At 50.4% G+C, this 23,536-nt stretch overlaps 1 protein-coding gene across 4 annotated transcripts in view; it reads right to left on the bottom strand.

The window, feature by feature from the left end:
• NIBAN3 (niban apoptosis regulator 3) overlaps positions 1–23,536 on the bottom strand; it is a 143,357-nt gene that overhangs the window by 38,123 nt on the left and 81,698 nt on the right. For all 4 annotated transcript variants that reach the window (XM_078681223.1, XM_078681229.1, XM_078681238.1 and 1 more), the window contains 3 exons: positions 10,409–10,596; positions 7,930–8,088; positions 5,844–5,960 (listed from right to left, as the gene is read on the bottom strand). In XM_078681223.1, coding sequence (XP_078537349.1) covers positions 5,844–5,960; positions 7,930–8,088; positions 10,409–10,596 — 464 coding nt within the window. The remainder of the gene's footprint in view (positions 1–5,843; positions 5,961–7,929; positions 8,089–10,408; positions 10,597–23,536) is intronic.

Raw genomic sequence — 23,536 nt, 5'->3', positions numbered from 1 at the left:
CCATTTCAGTAGAGGAACCACAGCAATGGCGTCTTCAACAAAGCCAATTCCAAGCTCCTGATGGACAATGTAATTAGCTGTTGTCTTGGGGACAGATAAAAGGTTCTTTAAAAACCTTTCTTCAACCGTCTGTATGTTCTTTGTGGTTTTTAATGCCCCACAACTCGGCCCCATAAATAGCTAGTGAAATGCACTTGGCTCTGTATATTTGGATGAGGGCCTGCATTGGTCTGGCTCCTAACTTTCTGGCAAAACCCAGTACAGCCAGGGTAGCCCTTATCAATACGATTTTTTTCGCTGTGATTTGGGTTACCCAGGATCCTTGGTCATCAAATAGTACACCCAGATAGGGGAATGACGTCACCCTGGTTAATATGTGTCCCTCGCAATAAAACGTTTTAACCTTTGAGGATTTCTGCCCAATAACCATTATATGTGATTTTGAGAAATGTACACTCAAATCTAATGATTTCATAAAAACAGAGAAAGAGTCTAACATTAACTGAAGTCCCACTGCCGTCCTTGCTAGGAGGGCGGCATCATCCGCATATAAAAGTGCGGGAATCAAGCGTTTCCCTGCACGAGGAATATCTTTATAGGAGGCAATTAGGGCCGTGTCTAGGTTATTGATATATAATGTAAAAAGCAGTGGCGCCAAAATGCACCCCTGCCTAACTCCATTAGATATGGGTATGTCTTCCGTACAGTTACCCTGTTGGTCATACCTCACCGTTGCAGATAAATCCCTGTGCAGGTCAGCTAGGAAATAGACAATGTTTTTGTCTACTCCACAGATTAGGAGCATGGACCACAGCTTCGACCTATTTACTCGGTCGAAGGTCGAGGAGAGGTCCATAAAGGCTACTAATAGTGGGCCTTTCTTTGCCACCGTATATTTGCCTATTAGTAGTTGCAAATTTAAACATTGATCCGTCGTGCCCATCCCTTTTCTGAAGCCATACTGGGTCGCAGACAACGTTCCAGATTCCTCCAGCCAACCAGTCAGTTGGCCAAGGACCACCCTACCAAGCACTTTCACCGAGGAATCAATTAGGGATATCGGAAGGTAACAGCTCGGGTCGCTTCTATTTCCCTTCTTATATATGGGTATGATGACAGATCTTGCCCATGTAGAGGGCAAGCCCAACTGACAGGCATTTACAAAGACATTATATAAAATCTTCGACCAGGTTTTTACATCAGATTTAAAAAGATCTGCCGGGACTCCATCCGGCCCTGGGGCCTTGTTACTCGTCATTTGCATAATGGCCTGTGTTACCTCTAACTCTGTAAAGGACAAAGAATATTTCTCCATATTTAAAACTGGGCCTTCCAGCATCCCATTTCCATCATAAACTTGTTTAAAATGACTGTGCCATTCTTTTTCCTGGATACCGCAATCAAGCTCACTATTGCTTTTATCCTGAAAAAAGGGCTTATTCACCACAGACCAGAATTTGGCACTGTTTTTGATTACGTCTATTGATAAAAGCTCATTCCAGGCTTCCTCCCTAATTTAATTTCTTCGCTTTTTTTGTACTTTTTTATAAGTGTTCCTAAGGGCAGCAATTTCCGCTTTGTCAGGCGGAACGGCTTTCAGTGCTACCATCAACTTCCGATGGGCTATTGAACAGTTGTGATCAAACCATTTTTCCCCGATCCTGGGTTGCCCCTTTACTGTTTTTTTGAGGTCACTATCAACCTGAGTGCATATTCTGCTATAGGCCAATAGGACCTCATCCCCTATGGCATCATCTTTCAAACAGGTGGTCATATCTTCCCCAACCTTTCCCATCAAATTTTCCCTGAAATCTAACGGCACCACTCGGCACCATTTCAGTCGTCGAGCTTGGTCGATAGGTCTTATATCATGAATTCCAGCTGTCTGGTTGGATTTGACTTTTTTCTTTAGATCGTCTGTCAGAAACACCCTGACAGGGTTATGATCACCATAGGTAGACCAGCTCACTTTATACTGGCTGACCCTGCTTGCTATATTCACAAAAATAATAATCAATTGTTGAACCGGAACCTCTTTCTTTATAAGTTGGGATGTCTCCTATAGACTTGGTAGGGTAAATCAAATCATTACTTGCCACCAAATCTTCCAAGTACAAACCCTGCGGGGTGTGTAAAAAATGAGTATGATCTTGGTTCTCTGGACCTAGACTATCCCATACAAAACAGTTACCATTACAACGGTGAACATTAAAATCTCCAAGCACAATAACCGAATAACAAATGGTACAGTTAACATTTTACAGCTCCAAAAAATCGTATAGACTGACTAAATGTTCATTTAAAATACACTTTTCAAATGAGTTATAAAAGTTGACAATAAGCCAATTCCCAGAGGATTCAGTAAGAATTTCCACAGCTAGGCAGTGTGGTTTGCCTGCCTCCACTTTAGTGTAAGTCCCCTCAAGTTTAAGTGAAATAAGGGTTAAGAGACCCCCCTTCGCCCTCCCCATAGGGGAGGGGACTGCTGCCGACCAGAAGGCCACATATCCATCCAAGAAAAAGGTGTTCCTTGTGTCCCAAGTTTCCTGGAGCCCAATGATATCACAGTCAGTCAAACACTCCCTCCACTTTGCGTCATTTTCTTTGCTCTTCAACCCGGCGATGTTCCAGCTGAGGACCCTCGTTCCTAGACGTGGGGCCCTCTCTACCACCGTACCATCAAAACAACCAGCTTGAGCGACCCCTACAGTATTCATAACATTGAGGTTTCCATCCCCACAAATACTTGCTGGAATTCCATTTAACCCACATTCCTCCTCCACAGCCAAAGGAGTAGCTTCAACAACAGGTATGGAATGGTCCCGGCCGTGTTCAAGTCAATCATTTGAATCTAGATCACTCAGGGGCTGGTATCGATTGAATGTGGGAACCCCACGGCTGGTAAACCCTTCGGTGCCAATTTCTCTGCCCCTACATAGATTGTTAACGGGCTGCTGAATTAAGTGTCTATAAAAGAACCCCAGTGAGCGAAGTGTAATGCCCTGTTCAGACTGTGGCAGCGAGGAAGCTCTTAACAATGCATTGTTAACAAGGAGTGGATTACTGAAATTTATGATGACACAATCGCCCCTGATGTTCTTTTGGGATCGTCCTATCCATGCGACTCTCCTGGTGGTTAAAATCTCATGTGATAAAGCTCCTGGAAACCCACACTCTCTGTTTAGCCACGAAACAGTTTTATTCTTCAGAGAATCGTGGGATTCTTGCTTATTTAGGTGACCAGCCTCTGTAAAGGGTGGTACATTTGTCAACACTGCAACAAACGGGGCACATTCAGGGGGTAGGTCTTGCTGTGCGTTAACAGTGCGACCAGTCTTTCCTTCTGCCGTCCCTCTTTTGCTCCCTAAACATGTTGCAGGTGGTATAGTTTTGCATGCAGTTTCCAGGGGTATAGGGGCTGCATTTTCTACCGAACAGGATCCCTCATTTGTGGGCTTTGTTGACTCTTTAATAACCCTTAGGTCCTTTTCAACAGTTTTATCAGCTTTATCGATACGAGGTCCCAGGAGACTGCCTAATTTCACAATTTCTGCAGACAGAGTGACAATTTTGGCCATTAAAGGTTTTATTAACTTGGTGATTTTCGCCTCCATAATGCCAATCAGACAATCAAATTGCTCTGTATCTAATTTAACCGTGGCATTATTAGTTGCTACCTCTTTTAAATTTTCCACATTAACGAGGTGGGTCAGCTCCTTTATTGATGTAAAGGCTGTTGAATCTGACAATCTGTAGTAACAAGAAGTGCTTTATTTCAGGGGTTTTCTCTTATTGTTTGCTTCAAAACATTGTCTTGTGATTGGTGGTAGGACTATGTGGATAATCTAGAAATTGTATTTTCTTCTTTTTTTATATGTTGTATAAATGCTCAAATGTTTTAGTTTCTTTTTTAATTTGTTGTACAATAGGAGATGTTTTTATGTTTTCAGTAGAATTCAATTGACTCTTCACTGAAATTTTAACCAATATGTTTCTTAATAAAAAGACTGTGAACGTTATGAATTAGTTTGTGACCAGTGATTTGAGTAGTAACTAGACTAGATTATGAGTGAATGAGATAGCAATCCGTTCGGCTAACTCTTCCAGGGATAGCCCTTTGACTTTTCAGTGTATCATACACAAACACAATTAATTTCATTTAGACCACACAGCTTGTCATGCAAGTAGGCAGTGCCAATTTATAACAATTAGCTAACAGTGTGAATAATAGAACAGATAATGTACATGTCTTTTATTAAATTTCCCAAAATGGAAATGTTTCAACTTTCCCTGGGTGCCAATAGCCTTCTGCAGGATATATCACTATTCAGAAAAATTCAGATACAGCCATAAAATGAAGAAGAATTGTATCAGATTACATTTTGACATGATCTCTAATTAGTGGTTTTCTCCATGCAGACAACAGTAAGGACCACAGGGTGCCTCAGTAGGTAACAGAGGTACAGCAAATGTTTACATTTGTTAATAGTTATCCATGTAGCAGGGTTTTATTCAGCGAAGGGGTCAGTGATAATAGACCCATGGGTGAAACTTAATACAAGTTTTGGGGTGAGCTGTACTGCGAGGGAACTGAATAGTAGGGTGAGAAAATAGTTTGTTTTTTTAAAGTGATCCAGTCCTGGGCTTTCTGGTTACTTATCATTGTTACACCATAAAAAAGCAAACAAATAAATGAAAAGAACGTTAAGATTTCACAATCAAATATGACACTTATTTGTAAATAACAGTCTCTATATGCCCCATATATCTTTCTCTTCCTTTATTGTTGTGTATTCCATCTATAAAGCCATCAGCCAACACGTTTCGTCCATTAAACATTGGACTTCATCAGGGCAGAACATATGTAAATAGACTGTACCAATCCAATTTGTGCACCAATGGTCAAAAGGCACTTATCAGTAGGTATGCCAATTGTGATTCGTACATCAATCTCTAATTATTCATTTTTTGTTTTTTTGTTTAGGCTACTTATATAGCGCTCGAATCACCGTGAGGCATCTCGGCGCTTGCCTTGGGAACCCGTCCTGGCTTTTCCCCGTGAGATAACCCGTACTGGGTATCCCCAAGGTGAAAGCCAGGCATCCCGCCGCGGGGGGCCGTTGTGGAGATTAAGCAAGCTTAATGCCCAGAGTTGCAGAGTGTGAACCCGTGACTCGAGTAGGCACCAAAGTGAGAATTATCGAGTCCGCTGACCCTGGTCCACGACCCTGCCGCGTCGGGAATTGAACCCTGGTCCCAGGCCGTTCTCTGCTTCAGGGTCTGCCTGCTCTAACCAGTGAGCCACACTTCTCCATTTGAATATACCATCTGCATGGTTATCGTCTTTTGGACATTCGCCTTGATTCGCACTTTAGCTTGGACTGCAACTTTAGTAGGCATACCTAGGGATAAGTGCCTTTTGACCATTGGTGCACAAATTGGAGTGGCACAGATAAGAGCAGTGGTGCAGGGCGTGTGTGTGGGGGGGAGTTGACAGACGATGGAAAAGGTAAAATTAAATAAATAAATAAAACCACTTACCTTGCTATCACCTCATCGCTGAGTTAGCGATGCTACAAGTGCACGGTAAGTGTTTTTATTTATTTATTAAATTATTTTACCTATCAGGTCACCTGTTGACTCCCCCCTCCACCCTTCCCCGCCCCACTGCTCTTACCTGTGCTGGCCGTGCCTGGGTAATCATGTGTCACCGGAGTGCCACCAGTGTAAAGTACAGGTCACAGCAGAGCAGAGTGTGGTTGTGTAACCTACAGGCCCTATACCAGTTGAGGTATAGGGTGCCTCATGATGCTCAACAGGTAAAACAGACAAGTGGGTCTCACCTTTAGCACCCGTCCTTTTACCTTTCCCAAAGTCTGCACGAGCCTGGTGATGTCAGCGGAGGCGGTCAGATGAGGACCCAGGAGCTGCTGGAAGGTGTAGACTGTGTTCTGCAAGAACTACAGAGAAGGCTTCATAAGTAAAAGCAGTAACTAGTTCCGAACAGTCCCACGCTGTTGATTATCATGGGGTTCTGATGCGGGGCCTTCAAGAGTCTGTATGTCAAGGCCCACCGGTGCTAGGGCAGGGGGCATTTCTGTTGCTGACAGTTTTTCTGAGCAGGTCCTTTTTTTCACAGCCCTCTCAAAATTGACTTGTATATACATTTCTGTACTTCCCAACCCTCCCTTGCTGTGCTTGGTGGTGTCCCTGCACCCTACAGCCCTTGTGTACTGGGCCCTTCGTGTCCCTTTGCCGGGGAGATGTGGCTCACATCCCTTCTGAGCTAGGCCTAGGGTGCTCCAATGCCTCGTAGCCGTCCCATCCTGAGCCTGTCTGTTCCTTCTGATCAAAGGCCCCCCTTGCTGTGCCTGGGGATGTTCCTGTACATCAGAGGTCTTAGCTGCTGGGCCTGCAGTGTCCCTTTAGGTCACAGCATTCCTTAGCGGGTCTGGACTCCCTGTACCTCCCCGACAGAGCCACTGTAGTTTGTTATATACTCACCCGGGCTCTGAGGGTTACTGGGTTACCCCATTGTGTTATACCTCCCTGTACCTCACAGCAGCCTCATGTATCCCACAGACGTCACATGTATCCCTCTGTCTCACTGCCCTGGCCCAGAGGCCTGTTTTAACACAGTTCTCCAATATTGGGGATTGTACTTCACAGCTATCCTACCCTGGGAATAATATCTAAATATCCTCTAACCGTTGAGCAATATTATAGTACTGGCCCTCGATTCACACCACACGTCTCCAACCTAGGTCCAGCTTGCCCCTGTAAGTTCAGCTTTTCCACCCAGGGCTAGTGCTGAATAGGCCTTACTAGGTGACCCAAAAAATATCTCAAAGCAGTCACACCCTTTTAAAAATCATTGGCAAAGCCAATAGATCTCGCCTTTATAATGTGAGCGCTGAGCGGTTGACTTTGCCATTGTTTGTCAGTATTGGTTTAGAAAAATTAAAAGAAAAAACATTGAAAAATAATGAACAAAAAGCAAGCATATATCTAAACTGTACATTGAAGTCAGTGTTTTAAATTTTGATAAATGGTATGATTTATTTTTCAAATAATTTTCATTCATAAAACTCTGAACAGAATTTTTTTTTAAAATAAGGAGGCAGAACGCAATGGCAACTCCTGCTAAGGCCATATTTATATTTCATAGCATTCAGCTATTTGTCCCACTGAGGTAGTTCAAGGAGCAGATTTATGATCCTGCATGAGAAGTGTAATGGTAAGTACACCTTCTGCCTCAGATGACAGCGAGTGAGTACACGAGTGGCCCTTCTCCCAGTGCCTTAAAAGCCTTTATATGCCGAAGCTTTGCTTTCATGAAAGATATGGAATGCAGGAGATAAAAACAACCCTTAGAGTTTGTGCTTCTGCTATATGACAGGAAAAATATCCCTGTTTCTGTCCTTTTACAGACCACCTGGGAAGCATGGGGATCAACTCAACTCAGGTGGGTTTTTGATGGGGGAAAGCTGCACATGAGGGGGAGAACTAGAAAAGACATGCATCCTCATACAGTGCTAAATCAAAAGTACTTCCCTAAATGTGAGTAGTGCTAGTTAGTAAATCAAAGGAATAGTAAAGAGGCGATGCTCCTGGGGAGGGACAAACACGAAATGAGGAGGGCAACCCACCCAATGAGAAGCAAGCAAATGACATTAAAGACAACCTATGGGAAGCAGTGAGCTGGCTGTAAGCCCACTGTAAGTTCACAATAGGTCTTTTGCAAGAAGACAGCTGATTGGTGAGACCTAAAAGGTAAATTCCCCCCTTTAGCCCGGTGTGCAGCCGCTTTGCTCCAGGCCCCAGGAGATGATTGCTGTCAGGTGTGAACAGATTCTCTCACAGATGTTGGCCCGCTCACCTCATTAACTGTGGCATGCCTTGACCTCTTGACCCTTGACCTCAGCTTACCTGCTGCATGAGGTTCTGTGCCCGGAACAGCAGCCAGTCCACGGCGCGGAGGTCGAACCGGTCCCCCAGACCTCTCAGACCCTCCTGCAAGGGAAAGACCCTCTCATAGCAGCGCCGCAGGAGCACCGAGTCCCAGGGCATGTCGGACAGGGCGTACACCTGGGGCAGAAGAGAGGGAGCGGGGCAGAGTTAGGTGACAGAGTCCAGGGCATGAACTCTCAGAGTATATCCAGCAGTGACAGCAGGGGTGAGAATGAGAGAGTTGCAAGGTATGTATGCACCGGTAGCAAACATACTTGAGAAATCAGTGGGAGCGGTCAGTACAGAGCGCCAGGACATGCTCCCCAAATGCAGACACAGCACAACACAGAGGAATTACGGTAGAATGAGCCCCCTCCTTGGCTACCACTGAACTATAGCGCCCAGCCATTTTACTGCACGCTGTAACTCTGTTATACTATGGTTACAATGTATTTTTACTTATTCCTCATTTAATCCTATGCACCTGCTACTATGCGTTGTTAAATGTTATATATATATATATATATATATATATATATATATATATATATATATATATATATATATATATATATACTGTTTCTACCGCAAAACTGTATCAGTTACTGCTCCTAATACCTTTGCTAAATTTCGTTTAGGTACCGCCATTATGTCTTTATACCCTCCCCAATATGTAACCCACAGAGTTACTATTATACATACTCTGTGAAGCATTCTGATGCCTTCGGGTCAAGTTCCCGCTATATAAAACTCAACAAATAAAATAAATATAAGCAAGCCTAGGGCTGTCCCCTGCGGCTGCGGTCTAGATTTAGGAAGAGCAGAGAAATCAGGTAGAATAATGGGCGGGGTTCCAAGGACCTCTGTCGTACCTCCTCTACCTCCAGAAACCCCTCCCCCACCTCATTCCAGTGCCGCATCCCCTTCCACTTCCATGCCTGCTTTCACTGGTCACGAGGCCAGCTCCCCCTCACCACTCCAGCACCACGAGCCCTACTATATGATATGCATGATATCGCATGACACATATCGCACGCTCTACATGGACGTAAACCAACACTGCAAGGTAAGTATAATAGTTAAGGATAATAGATAAATGCAGTACTTCATGTGGTTAGTTATCTGACCTAGTGGTAGGTGGGAAACGGCCATTACAACGAAGCCTTTACAACGAAATCGTTAACCACGCATGCAGTACAACGCATGCGTGGTTAACACGAAAGCCTTTACCACGCATACCTTTACTACGAGGTTTGTAGTAAAGGTATATGTGGTAAAGGTAAAAAGTAAAAAAAGAGGGGCTTGGGGGGGTCTCCCCCCCCCAAAAAGAAACTCACCTGAAGTCACGTCGGGTATCAGCGTCGTTTAAGAGAAAACGGAAAATAAACTTCCGCTTTCTCTTAACGACGTATGACGTCACCACGCTAGTAATTGTGGTAAATGTAATGCGTGGAAAACGAATTCCGTTGTAACGCATGCGTGGTAAAGGCATGCGTTGCAACGGAATTCGTTGTAACGTCATATATTCGTGGTAGGTGAGCCCCTGGATTTAATATAATTGTAGGTCGATATTATTGAGAGTGACGTCGTTTCATACAGCCCACGCACACCACGTGGGGTTTTTCTCGTTTTCCAGCATGAATACCTGGCTGCACCCTTTGGTATACCTATAACCCACTTTGTAGGCCCAATTTCTTTGGCCTCCGTGCCTTCTATACCTCTTCTAACCCCTCCTCCGTAAACTTTACTACAACTACACTCTCTTCTGCAGGGCCGGTTCTAGGATTTGCCGGGCCCTGGGCCAAAAGGGAATGTGCGAGGCCCCTCTAAGTGACCCCTTGAAAGGAGACCCTTCAGAGACACTGTGGGAGGCCCATTGTCCAGCATTTTGGCGCCCCCACAGTTTTAACTTTTAGCCCACAAGCAATTCTCACACCTATCAGGCTGAAGGTGTGAGAATTGCTTGTGGGCTGAAAGTTAAAACTGTGGGGGCGCTAAAATGCTGGACAATGGGCGTCCCGAGGTGTCTCTGAAGGGTCTACTTGAAATTGAGACAAGAGGAAGTCTCCCTCACCTAGGCCCCCCAACACCATCCCTGAGAGGCCCGGAGAGGGGGCCCCTCCCATGGACCCTAATTGCAAGGAGACAGGGAAACAACAGGTCACACAATCGGTGCAGGCCCCATGCTGGTGGGCTGAGTGCGAGGCCCTGGGCAGCTGCCCACGTTGCCCACGCCTAGCGTCAGCCCTGCTCTTCTGTGCCCATTTACCCGTGTCCTCTGTGCCCACTGATCGACTAGGCCATGGAGCAAAGGCCACACAATCTTCAATCTCCCCTACACCTCCTTTCCTCTCACTGTACCTCCTTTTATCTACCTGTCCTTCTCAAGAATGCTACCCCGGCCCCCGGGGATACCCCGTGCCACCCTTCACTCGCGTCATCACTCGGGCCTCCTCACCTCTTTCTGCAGGGCGAGAGGCGAGCTGCCCTCGGTGTCCTCCATCATTTCGATTATTCGATTATCGAACGCTGATCGCGCGTCCTCCAGGCCCATCGTCACAGGACCCACCAGCTCGTCGAGTACCTGCTCCAGGTGAGGGTGCACACTTTCCCTGAAACACGCTCGCACAGCACTGCCCATAGCGCCTAGAGTCAGAGTTTTAACAATCATTGCGAGTTCTCATAACTGTCATTATATATATATATATTATCAATATTGAGCAAAACAATAACGCCAATAGCATTCACAATGACTGTAATAAATATACAAAATGGTATTATTAAAAGAATATCACCATTGGCAGTGTTAACACGTTAATAGTATCAATACAATTATATTCAGTATTAAGCACCTTTATGATATTAATATTTTAGATGTAAATCCAGGTGCAAAGCTGCCTTCTGCTAGAAATTAATGGAAGTGCAGCAGCTTTGCCAACATGACGGAACTCCGATTTGGAGGTAGTCACACAGGGATTTCGATATACATGGACGGAGACAGTACAAAATATTATTAGATTTGGGAAAACAATTTGTAGTGATTACTGTTGTGTTTTTTTTTGTTTTTTTTTGCAAGATTAACATTGTGTTTTGCCATTCCTATCAATTTTCCTTATGCCTTGGAAGTTGGATCAGCTGATAACTGACAAACCTGAGCCTTTTATTTTGCAGAGCGAGTTTAGTTTCTATGGAGGTAATGTAGAGAATCAAAAGAACATGCAGGATTTTTTTTCTCTTAAAGATGATGTAGCCTTAACGCTAGAGCGGTCGATCTCGGAGCTGCAGAACCGGGTTCGAGTCCCAACAGGGGCCCTCATCATCCTGTGATTCCGGGCAAATCGCTTAATCTCCCCATGCCTAACAAAAATAAATGTGTCCATCTGTAACAAAACTGGTGCTCATGTACCGATGTCTCCAGGATTTCGCGATTTCGCGGTTTGCTGCGAAATCAGCACTTTTGGTAAAAATGCCACGATTTTTACATAAGTGCCCGCGAAAATGAAGGAGGTGGGGAGTGAAGTTTGGGGAGAGGAGAAGGGGAGGGAGGAAGGAATGTCATGTGAGGAGAGAACAGAATTGCAAGAGGGGACAATACATGCAGATAAGGAGGTCATTAAGCAGGCAAGAGATAGTCAGGTCATCTGAAGCTTTTTCAGGTTGGGTTTGAAAGGCCACAGAGATGGGTCTTTTTTAGGTCTCGCCTGACCCAGCGCATGTGCTGATATGGCGAGACTTTTAGTGAGGGCTCAAAAAATGCTACCATGGCCAGCCTAGAGCTACAGTGCATGTGCGCGCGCTTAGGAGCAGAGGCGCCATATGGCAAACCTCGTCATGCTCATTGAGCGCCCGCGATCACTTTCACTTTCGTCCGCGATCACTTTCGCGATGCCCCTTTGATGTTCTCATTCAAAGAACATCAAAGAACATGTTGGGTTAATGCTTTGCTCCTGCCCGTTTGACTTACAACGTGCTTTCTCTTTCCACAAACTCGATGTTTGTGTTCCTTTATTTTGAGATGCTTTTAGTATTACTGTCACACACACAACCACAACCACACACACAACCACACATGCACAAACACAACCACACCCGCAGCCACACACACAACCACAACCACACATACACACACAACCACACACATCCACACACAACCACACACACAACCACACCCGCAGCCACACACACACAACAACCATACACCTACACATACACAACCACATACACACAACCACACATCCAACCACACACACAAGCACATACACACAACCACACACACAACACGCGCAACCACAACCACACGCACAACCACACAACTACACACACAACCACACTACCACACACAACCACACACAACCACCCAACCACCCACACACAACCACCCAACCACACACACAACCACACACAACCACACACACACAACCACACACACATTCACACACACACAACCACACCCACACCTACAACCACACACACACAACCACACACAACCACACAATCACATACACAACACACACACACACAGCCACACACACAACCACACACAACCACAACCACACACATCCACACACACAACCACAACCACGCACAACCACACACACAACCACAAACACACACAATCACACACACATAACCACACACACATCCACACACACACACAACCACAGACACACAAACACAACCACACACACAACCACACACACACAACCACAAACAACACACACAACCACAACCACATACAATCACACACACATAACCACAAACACACATCCACACACACACAACCACACACACAACCACAAACACAAGCACAGACACACAAGCACACACACAGCCACACACACAACCACACACACAACCACACACAACCACACACACAACCACACACACACAACCACACACACAACCACACACACAACCACACACACAATCACACACACACAACCACACCCACAACCACACACACAACCAAACCCAACCACACAACCACACACACACACACACACACACACACAAACACACACAACCACACACACAACCACACACACAATCACACGCAACCACACACAACCACACACAACCACACACACAACCACAAACACAACCACAACCACACACAACCACACACAATCACACAACATAACCACACACACATCCACAGACACACATCCACAGACACACAACCACAGACACACAACCACACACACAACATCCCAACCACACACACAACCACACACACAATCACACACACATAACCACATCCACAATCAAACACACACAACCACACCCAGCCACACAACCACACACACAAACACACACAGCCACACATACAACCACACACAACCACACACACAACCACACACACACAACCACACACACACAACCACACACACAGCCACACACACAGCCACACACAACCACACACACAACCACACACACAACCACACACACAACCACACACACAACCACATACACAACCACACACACAACCACACACACACACAACCACACACACACAACCACAACCACACACACACACAACCACATACAACCACACACACAACCATACACACAACCACACATACAAGCACACACACACAACCACACACACTCACTTACACACAACCACACACACAACCACACATACAACCACACACACACACAACCACACCAACCACACACACACGCAACCACACACACAACCACACACACACAACCACACACACACGCAACCACACACACAACCACACACACAACAGCACACACACACATCCACAGACACAATCACACACACAACCACACACATAACCACACACAACCACATACACAATCACACACACACACAACCACACCGACAACCACACACACACACACACAACCACACCCAACCACACAACCACACAACCACACACACAACCACGCACACAACCACACACACACACACAAACACACACAACCACACACACAACCACACACACACACAACCACCACACACACAACCACACACACACACACAACCACACACACACAAACACAAACACAACCACACACAAAACCACACACACAACCACACACACAACCACACACACAACCACAACACACAAGCACACACACAACCACAACACACACACAACCACACACAGCACCCATAAAAATGAACAGAGGCACAAGACAGGGGTGCCCCCTCTCACCCATGCTTTTTGATTTATATATAGAGCCGCTGGCTGAAAAAAATCAGGCAGGATCAGAATATTCTCCCTTTTAAATATAAGAACTGGGAGAAAAAAGTGTCTCTTTATGCTGACGATATGATGATATATACCTCAGATCCAATACAAGCAATTCCCCTAATCTATAGTGCTGCTGCCCAGTTTTGTCAAATATCAGGTTACCAGATCAATCAGTCCAAGTCTGAATGTATGGCCTGGAACCTAACAACCTCAATTTCGATCCTGAAACACGAGATAAGATACCTGGGGGTACAAATCACGCAGGATATACAACAACTAACAGACAGAAATTTGGCTAAAATCGAGAGAGAATCTGCTGAATCCTTGAAGAGCTGGTCATTTCTTCCTCTTACTTTAATTGGACGAATCAATATTATTAAGATGATGCTGCTGCCCAAATTAATATTCTTATTTCAGAACATCCCGTTAGCCTTCAAGGACATTAAGTTAAGGAAAATCCAAGCTAAATGGAACTCTTTTGTATGGGCCTCAAAGGTGTTAGAAAGGCGATCCTAGGGGGAAGGCAGAGTTTGTCTAGCCGACCACCCCGGGGTCCGCCCCTCTGTTTAGAGCTGGCCGAGCACCGTCGAGAGACCTCCGGTGAGGTTCCTCTCCTATGATCGTACAGATGAGTAATCACACCACTACAAAGGGACACCACACAGGAGTAGATTCATGAAGTCTTTATCAAGGATCAAGCAGGTTATCTCAGCAATATAGAAGTACAACGGGATCTAGGTATTCTTAGAGTCTCGGTAATGGTGGGAAGGGGGTAGCGGGACAGTCTTGGTACCAGCCTGGTACAGGAATACCCTGCGCTCAGCTCTCAATCCTCGAGCCGGGGGGTTCCTCGGGGTCGGGCCGCGGCAGCGCCAGCAGGCTCTAAAGATGGTTCCGCGAGGTTAGGCCGCGGCAGCGCCAGCAGGCTCCAAGATGGTTCAGCGAGGTTAGGCCGCGGCAGCGCCAGCAGGCTCTAAGATGGTTCAGCGAGGTTAGGCCGCGGCAGCGCCAGCAGGCTCTAAGATGGTTCAGCGAGGATAGGCCGCGGCAGCGCCAGCAGGCTCTAAGATGGTTCAGCGAGGTTAGGCCGCGGCAGCAGGCTCTAAAGATGGTTCAGCGAGGTTAGGCCGCAGCAGCGCCAGCAGGCTCCAAAGATGGTTCAGGGTTCCGTAGTGAGTTCGTCTCAGGGTCAGCTGCGACAGCGTCAGCAGGGCTCTCGACTCCAGGATACAACTGCCGGCCCATTCCAGAGCTGCCCCAGATATAGGTCTGGAGTCCTTTGATGTCCGGACCCTCGCACCTGGAGGTCGGAGGGGCCGGGATGAGAGTGTCCAGACACCCAGCAGGGGGGTGGAGCCAGCACCCAGGGAGGCCGGAGGGCGATCAAAACCAGGCGTCAGGGGACGGCTGGAGGGCCATCGAAACTCCTTTCCCCATTGATCCGTCAAGTGGCCGTTTTACCACCTGGTTGGATCTTGGTGCCTCGATGTCGGCGTTTCGCTGGGGCTGGGCCCAAGGTCGGGCCGAGGCCACGAGGTCCGGACGTGGAAGGCCCAAGATGGCATCGGGGCCTGAGAGGGTGGCCCGGGATAAGGTTCGGCCCAGCAGAGTGGAGCCGAGCAGGGGTCGCCGTGTTCCGGAGGGGGAGAGCCGGGGGTCGCCAGGGGTGGCAGCTCTCGTGAAGGTCGGAGGGGGTAGCTTCATGCCGGAGGACAAGGGTCGATGTCGTCCGGGGCCCGCCCTGCGGGAGGAGTGGGACCACGCCACGAGGCCGGGTCCAACACACGTCCCCCCAGCTGAAGGCAGGGAGAGTCACCCATCTTCTTGGGGGTTCTCCTCGCCGAGGCGGAAGAAGCGGGACAGGCCGTCAGCGTTGGCGTGGTCGCTGCCCGGGCGATGTTCCACAGTGAAGTCCATCCCTTGCAGGGAGATGGACCAGCGTAGTAACTTCGGGTTCTCCCCTCGCATCTGCATTAACCACCTCAGGGGTCGGTGGTCAGTTTGCACCCGGAAGTGGGTGCTGAAGAGGTAGGGCCAGAGTTTCTTGAAGGCCCACACCACGGCGAAGGCCTCTCGTTCAATGGTGCTCCATCTTTGCTCTCGGGCCAGCAGACGCCGGCTGATGAAGGCCACCGGCTGGTCAACTCCTTCGGCGTTGATTTGGGACAGGACTGCCCCGATTCCGTGCTCGGAGGCATCCGTCTGGACTATGAATTCCCGGCTGTAGTCGGGGGCCTGGAGCACGGGGGCGGTACACATTGCAGTCTTTAGGGTCTCAAACGAGGCCTGACACTCGGGTGTCCAGTATATCTTCTGTGGCTGCTTTTTAGAAGTGAGTTCAGTGAGGGGGCCCACAATGCTGCCATAATCCTTCACGAATCGCCGGTAATACCCAGTGAGCCCCAGGAAGGCTCGGACCGCTGTCTGGGTGACCGGAGGCTCCCAGGCCATGATGGCGTCGATCTTGGGTTGGAGGGGGCCACCTGGCCGCTCCCCACTTGGTGTCCCAGATAGGTCACGGAACTTTGGCCGATCTGGCATTTGCTGGCTTTGATGGTCAATCCTGCTTGACGGAGGGCTGTCAAGACCTCCCGGAGGTGCTGGAGGTGTTCGGCCCAGGGGAGGCTGTACACCGCGATATCGTCCAGATAGGCGGCGCTGAACTCTTCTAGCCCTGCCAGCACCTTATTCACCAGTCTCTGGAACGTGGCGGGGGCGTTTTTCATCCCGAAGGGCATCACTCGGAAGTGGTAGTGGCCATCGGGGGTCGAGAAGGCAGAGCGCTCCTGGGCGCCTGGTGTGAGTCCGATCTGCCAGTAGCCGGAGGTTAGGTCGAATGTGCTCAGGTAGCGGGCCGCCCCTAGGCGGTCAATCAGTTCATCAGCCCGGGGAATGGGGTGGGCATCGGTCCGGGTGACGGCGTTCAATCCCCGGTAGTCGACACAAAACCTTAGTTCGGGAGGAGCACCAGGGGCGGCAGTTTTGGGGACCAGGACAACCGGGTTGGCCCACTGGCTGTCCGAGGGTTCGACCACCCCCAGAGCCAGCATCTTGGAAACTTCTGACTGAATGCAGGTCCGGACTCGGTCGGGGACCCGGTAGGCCCGGTGTCGTACAGGCGGGCTGTCCCCTGTGTCGACATCGTGGACGCACCACGGGGTGACTCCGGGGATGAGCGAAAACAAGTCTGCAAATTGTCCCAACAGCTTTTGGCAGTCTCGGCGTTGTTCTGGAGTCAGGGCGGAGGAGAGGTTGACTCCCTCCACGGAGCCATCTTTCTCGGAGGCGTTCAGGAGGTCCGGTAGAGGGTCGGAGTCGGCCTCGGCTCCGCCGTCCATAGCCATCAGGAGGCTAAGTTCCGTCCGGACAAAGTGGGGTTTGAGCCTGTTGGCGTGGAGGACCCGGAGGGGGTTCCTGGGGGACTCCATGTCCACCAGGTAGGTGACAGGGCTCTTGCGCTCTACCACTTTGAAGGGGCCTGTCCATTTGTCCTGGAGGGCACATGGTTCGACCGGGGACATGACCCAGATTTGTTGGCCCGGCTCGAACTCAATGGAAGAGGCGTTTTGATCATACCAGCGTTTCATCTCCTCTTGGCTGGCCTCAAGGTTTTCTTTTGCAAGTTCTCGGAACCGCCAAGTCTGGTTCCGGAGGGTTAGGAGGTACCGGTATACGTCGGGGGGAGCACTTTGAGCGGTCACCTCCCACCCTTCTTTGACCAGGCTTAGGGAACCCCGGACGGGGTGCCCGTACAATAGTTCGAAGGGGCTGAATCCCAGGGACTTCTGAGGGACCTCCCGATAGGCGAAGAGGAGGCAGGGCAGCAACACGTCCCACTGGCGTCGCAAGGGCTCCTCCAGGCCCATGATCATCCCTTTGAGGGTTCGATTGAAATGTTCGACCAGCCCGTTCCCTTGGGGATGGTAGGGGGTCGTAAATTTGTACGTGACCCCGCACTGTTGCCACAGGGACTTCATGTAGCGGGAGATGAAGTTCGTACCCCGGTCACTGACGACCTCTCGGGGGAAGCCCACTCGGGAGAAGATGCCCATCAGGGCCCGGCCCACCACGGGAGCCGTCACGGTCCGGAGAGGGATAGCTTCGGGATATCGGGTGGCATGGTCCACCAGGACGAGGATGAAGCGGTGACCTTGAGAGGTTCGGAGCTCCGGGGGCCCCACAAAATCGATCCCCACTCGTACGAATGGGGTGTTGACGACTGGAAATGGCTGCAGGGGGACCTTGTGCTTCCCGCCGCTCTTTCCGCTGGCTTGGCATGTAGGGCAAGTCCGGCAGTGGTTGTTTACATCATTCTTCATCTTGGGCCAGGCGAAATGGGTCACCAGGCGGCTGTATGTCTTGTCCTTCCCCAGGTGCCCGGCGAGGGGCACGTTGTGTGCCAGATTCAGGAGGAAGTCTCTGAACCGGAGGGGGACCACCAGCACTCGGCTGGCCCCCAGCTCTGCAATCTTTTGTTCGCTGTACAGGAGATCGTTTTCCCAATAGACCCATTGGGACCCTGAGGGGTCTCCGGCGGTTTGAGCAGCGGCTTGATGTCGGATCCCCTCGAGGGAGGGATACGTTTTCTGTTCTTGGCGGAACTGTTCTCGCGTGGGGCGACCTTCTTGGCGCCATTGGGCCAGTTCCGGGAGGTCGCTGAGCGGGGCAATTTCTTCCTGGATGGGTTCCGGTGGACTGGACTCAGAGTCGGAGCCTTCGTAGACGGCTGGTGGCGGAGGCTCTGGCCACTCTGGTTCTTCGGTGGGGGTGGTGGTCCGGGCGGTCATGGATCGGGTGGTCGCACAGACCCATTCGGGGAGGCCTAGCATCCCCAGATGCTCTCTTCGCTCGACGTCGGCCCAGGGGGAACTTTCCAGGTCGTTCCCCAGGAGGCAGTCCACGGGGGCATCGTCCCGGACGGTCACTTTCAGTAGGCCCGACACTCCCCCCCACTCAAAGGGGATTCGGGCCATCTGGCACAGGTTCTCGGAATTGTCCGCTGACCGTACGGGGCATAGTACATTGGGCAGGATTTGGTCCGGGGTCACCAGGTGGCAACGGACGGCCGTCACGCTGGCTCCCGTGTCGCGGAGGGCTTCGGCCCGGTGTCCATTAATAGTGACCCACTGGCGGTACTTCTGAGTGTTGCCCGGGATCGGGGCCCGGGGGACCATGTCTCGTTCTCCCAGGCATACCAGGGACATGGCGGCGGGCTCCCACTCGGTGGTGTCCTCATCATAGGTCTCTTCTTCGCCCCTCTCCTCTCCCAGGGAGGCGGCTGCTATCTGGCGGTTTGGCGGGCCGGTGGGGCCGGGCCGCTGGTTCATCGGGCAGTTGGGGTCATTGGGATAGTGACCGGGCCGCAGGCATCTGTGGCAGGTAACATTAGGGCGGGGCCCCGGCCGTGCGGGAGGGGTCCCCCGTCTGGCCAGGGATGGCGATGTGTTGGTTGGGGGAGATGCTGCTGGAAAGTCTCGGCCCCGGGTCTGGTGTCCCCCGCCGCCTCGGGGATGGTGGAATCCTTGGGGGGCACGGCCGGAGTCCCCCACCGAGTTCCGGTGGACCCGGTTGCTCACCCATCGATCGGCCTCGATGGCGAGTTTACGCAGCTCGGTCAGCTTGCTGTCGAGGAGATGCTGCCGGAGTTCGACAAAGCAGTTGTTGGAGAGGTGTTCCCATACAATGAGGTTGAACAGCTGCTCGTAGGTGGTGACCTGGCTGCCCTTGATCCACCCGTCTAGGGCTCGACTATAGAAGTTCACATATTCCACCCATGTAGTACCGGGGATTTTCTTACAGTCTCGAAATCGCTGCCGGTACATCTCGGGGGTGAGTCCATAGCGAGTAAGGAGGGCGGCTTTCATATGTTCGTACGAGGTCATCTTGGTGTCGGGGAGCTCCAGCAGAGCGTCCCTCCCTTACCTGACGAACTTCCCCCACAGGCCGGCACCCCAGTCTTTTTGGGGTACCCGATGAGAGGTCATGGCTACCTTGTAGGCCTTAAACCATTGTTGGATGTCGTCGTTTTGTAGTATTCTTTGACGACATCTTTGGGGATGTGGACCTTTGTGTCCGCAGGAGGAGGAGGGCCCCGGTTTCCGGAGGCGCTGGTCTCCCCATTCTTGGCCTTGATCTCTAGTTCTTTTAAGCCACGCTCATGCTCGAACGTGAGCCTCTTTTCCTCCAAGTCCCTTTGCCTTCGTTTTTCCTCCAGGTCTCCTTGTAGCCGTAGTTGCTCAAGGGCTATTTTTTTCTCGGCCAGCTGTAGTTCTCCGTCTAGGCGGAGTCGGACGAGCTCCAATTCGTGGAGTCGGCTCCTTTCTCGTTCTAGGGCGTCTTCATGGGAGAGGCCCGTGTTGGCATTTCCTCCCTCTGTGAGGGTTGTGCTTGTTTCGGGTTGCGTGTCTGGGACCGAGTTATCTTCGTTCTGGGGTGGCGTCGATCCTGCCTCCACCCATGTTTGTAGGGCCTGTTTAAAATCGTCCTTGGTGCTTAGTCCAGTGGTAGCTATGCCCAGGTCCTTGCAGAATTGTTTTAATTCTTTGTGGTTATAGTCTTCCAATCGTTCCTTCTGGAACTCTGCGGTCGGTCTTGTTTCTTTGGTAGTCATGGTCGGTAGTGGGTGAGTCACTCTCTATAAGATTTGCGTTGGCTCGGATCCCACCGCTGCCACCAATGTTAGAAAGGCGATCCTAGGGGGGAGGCAGAGTTTGTCTAGCCGACCACCCCGGGGTCCGCCCCTATGTTTAGAGCTGGCCGAGCACCGTCGAGAGACCTCCGGTGAGGTTCCTCTCCTATGATCGTACAGATGAGTAATCACACCACTACAAAGGGACACCACACAGGAGTAGATTCATGAAATCTTTATCAAGGATCAAGCAGGTTATCTCAGCAATATAGAGGTACAACGGGATCTAGGGATTCTTAGAGTCTCGGTAATGGTGGGAAGGGGGTAGCGGGACAGTCTTGGTACCAGCCTGGTACAGGAATACCCTGCGCTCAGCTCTCAATCCTCGAGCCGGGGGGTTCCTCGGGGTCGGGCCACGGCAGCGCCAGCAGGCTCTAAAGATGGTTCAGCGAGGTTAGGCCGCGGCAGCGCCAGCAGGCTCCAAGATGGTTCAGCGAGGTTAGGCCGCGGCAGCGCCAGCAGGCTCTAAGATGGTTCAGCGAGGATAGGCCGCGGCAGCGCCAGCAGGCTCTAAGATGGTTCAGCGAGGTTAGGCCGCGGCAGCGCCAGCAGGCTCCAAGGATGGTTCAGCGAGGTTAGGCCGCGGCAGCGCCAGCAGGCTCTAAAGATGGTTCAGCGAGGTTAGGCCGCGGCAGCGCCAGCAGGCTCCAAAGATGGTTCAGGGTTCCGTAGTGAGTTTGTCTCAGGGTCAGCCGCGACAGCATCAGCAGGGCTCTCGACTCCAGGATACAACTGCCGGCCCATTCCAGAGCTGCCCCAGATATAGGTCTGGAGTCCTTTGATGTCCGGACCCTCGCACCTGGAGGTCGGAGGGGCCGGGATGAGAGTGTCCAGACACCCAGCAGGGGGGTGGAGCTAGCGCCCAGGGAGGCCGGAGGGCGATCGAAACAAGGCGTCAGGGGACGGCTGGAGGGCCATCGAAACTCCTTTCCCCATTGATCCGTCAAGTGGCCGTTTTACCACCTGGTTGGATCTTGGTGCCTCGATGTCGGGGTTTCGCTGGGGCCGGGCCTGAGGTCGGGCTGAGGCCACGAGGTCCGGACGTGGAAGGCCCAAGATGGCGTCGGGGCCTGAGAGGGTGGCCCGGGATAAGGGTCGGCCCAGCAGAGTGGGGCGAGCAGGGGTCGCCGTGTTCCGGAGGGGGAGAGCCGGGGGTCGCCAGGGGTGGCGGCTCTCATGAAGGTCGGAGGGGGTAGCTTCATGCTGGAGGACAAGGGTCGATGTAGTCCGGGGCCCGCCCTGCGGGAGGAGTGGGACCATGCCACGAGGCCGGGTCCAACACAAGGGAATAAGGATTGCATGGAAAAAGCTGCGAAGAAAGAAAAGTAAAGGAGGCCTGTGTGCTCCAGATTTGAAACTTTATGCCTGGACGTTGTTATTGAAGGCAGCGATAATGTTATTTGATAATCCAGATAGTACTGAAACAGGTATAATGTTTGAGATAATGCTATCAGGAATTCAAGGAGGGTCTCATGGTTTCTTGCTGAAGTTCGGAGATCCGCGTTTCTTCAAGAAAGTTCGTCTGAAGAAGTTGAGAGATATGGCCTATATTTGGGCCAGAATAAGGAGATCGTTGAGCATTCCATATTACTCAGCTATGGCTCCTATTTGGGAGTCGCCGGGTTCTCCAGAGTGGACTAAAGATTCTTTGGTTACACCCTTGTTGGATGTTAATCTAAAATGTTGGGGTCAGCTGTTGCCTGAAGGGTTGTTGTTAAGATGGGATGCCTATCACCGCGTATCATCTATTCACGAGATGAGCTACTTGCATTACGCATTAATTCCCCGGAAAATTACCCTGTCGGCAACTTGGGTGTGCGGATACCTCCTCGACGAGGATCGGACGCTGTGCTTCACCCTCTTCTAGACACAAGTACCTTACTATGGGGCCTGCTTAATTGCAGGTCACTTCCACGTCATGCCGTAGAAATTAACTTGCTTATTCAAGAGCATGAGCTGGACATCTTGTTTCTGACGGAGACGTGGATTACTCCCAGTTCTGATGCAGACATGGTACTTGCCCTCCCTCCAAGTTACCTTATTGGTCATTTGGATAGATCTGAGGGACGAGGGGGCGGACTTGCGGTTATCTACCGTGATAACCTTAAGTGTAGGGTCTGGAGGGGTTTGGTGGCAGATTGTGAGAGTTGCCACTTTTCCATACAGGTATCACCAACGATCACATTGGCGGGCCTGTTGATTTACCGACCCCCTGGTAAGGTCGGTAATTTTGTAGGCTCGGTGATGGAAACGGTAACACTCTTGGCAACCTCCACATCTTCCTTTATCGTGCTAGGGGACCTGAACCTGCACTTTGAGGATACTGCGGATATGATCGCGGCAGACCTCAAAGGAGATCTATCTGCTTGTGAGCTCCGGTTAGTCAACACAGGAGCCACCCATGTGAAGGGCCACTTGCTGGATCCGGTTTTTTCGAACATCCCTCGGTTGAGGGCCAGACCAGCTCTTCCGCTTCCATGGTCAGATCACTCCTTAGTGCCGATGGAATGGCAAATCAATCTGCCCCCAAAACCGACATCTCAAGAGGTGGTGCTGGACCGTATATGGTCCAGACTACCGATTGGTGACTGGACTCAGGCCCTGGCAAACTCGCAACCCGTATTTGAGGCAGACCCGATTAAAGGAGATGCTGACCTCAACCGATGGTTGG

This window comes from Lissotriton helveticus, chromosome 1_1 (genome assembly GCF_964261635.1).
Source record: "Lissotriton helveticus chromosome 1_1, aLisHel1.1, whole genome shotgun sequence".
Taxonomy (NCBI): Eukaryota; Metazoa; Chordata; class Amphibia; order Caudata; family Salamandridae; genus Lissotriton; species Lissotriton helveticus.
Note: the sequence above shows the minus strand (reverse complement) of the source record. Positions and strands in the feature narration are given on the sequence as shown.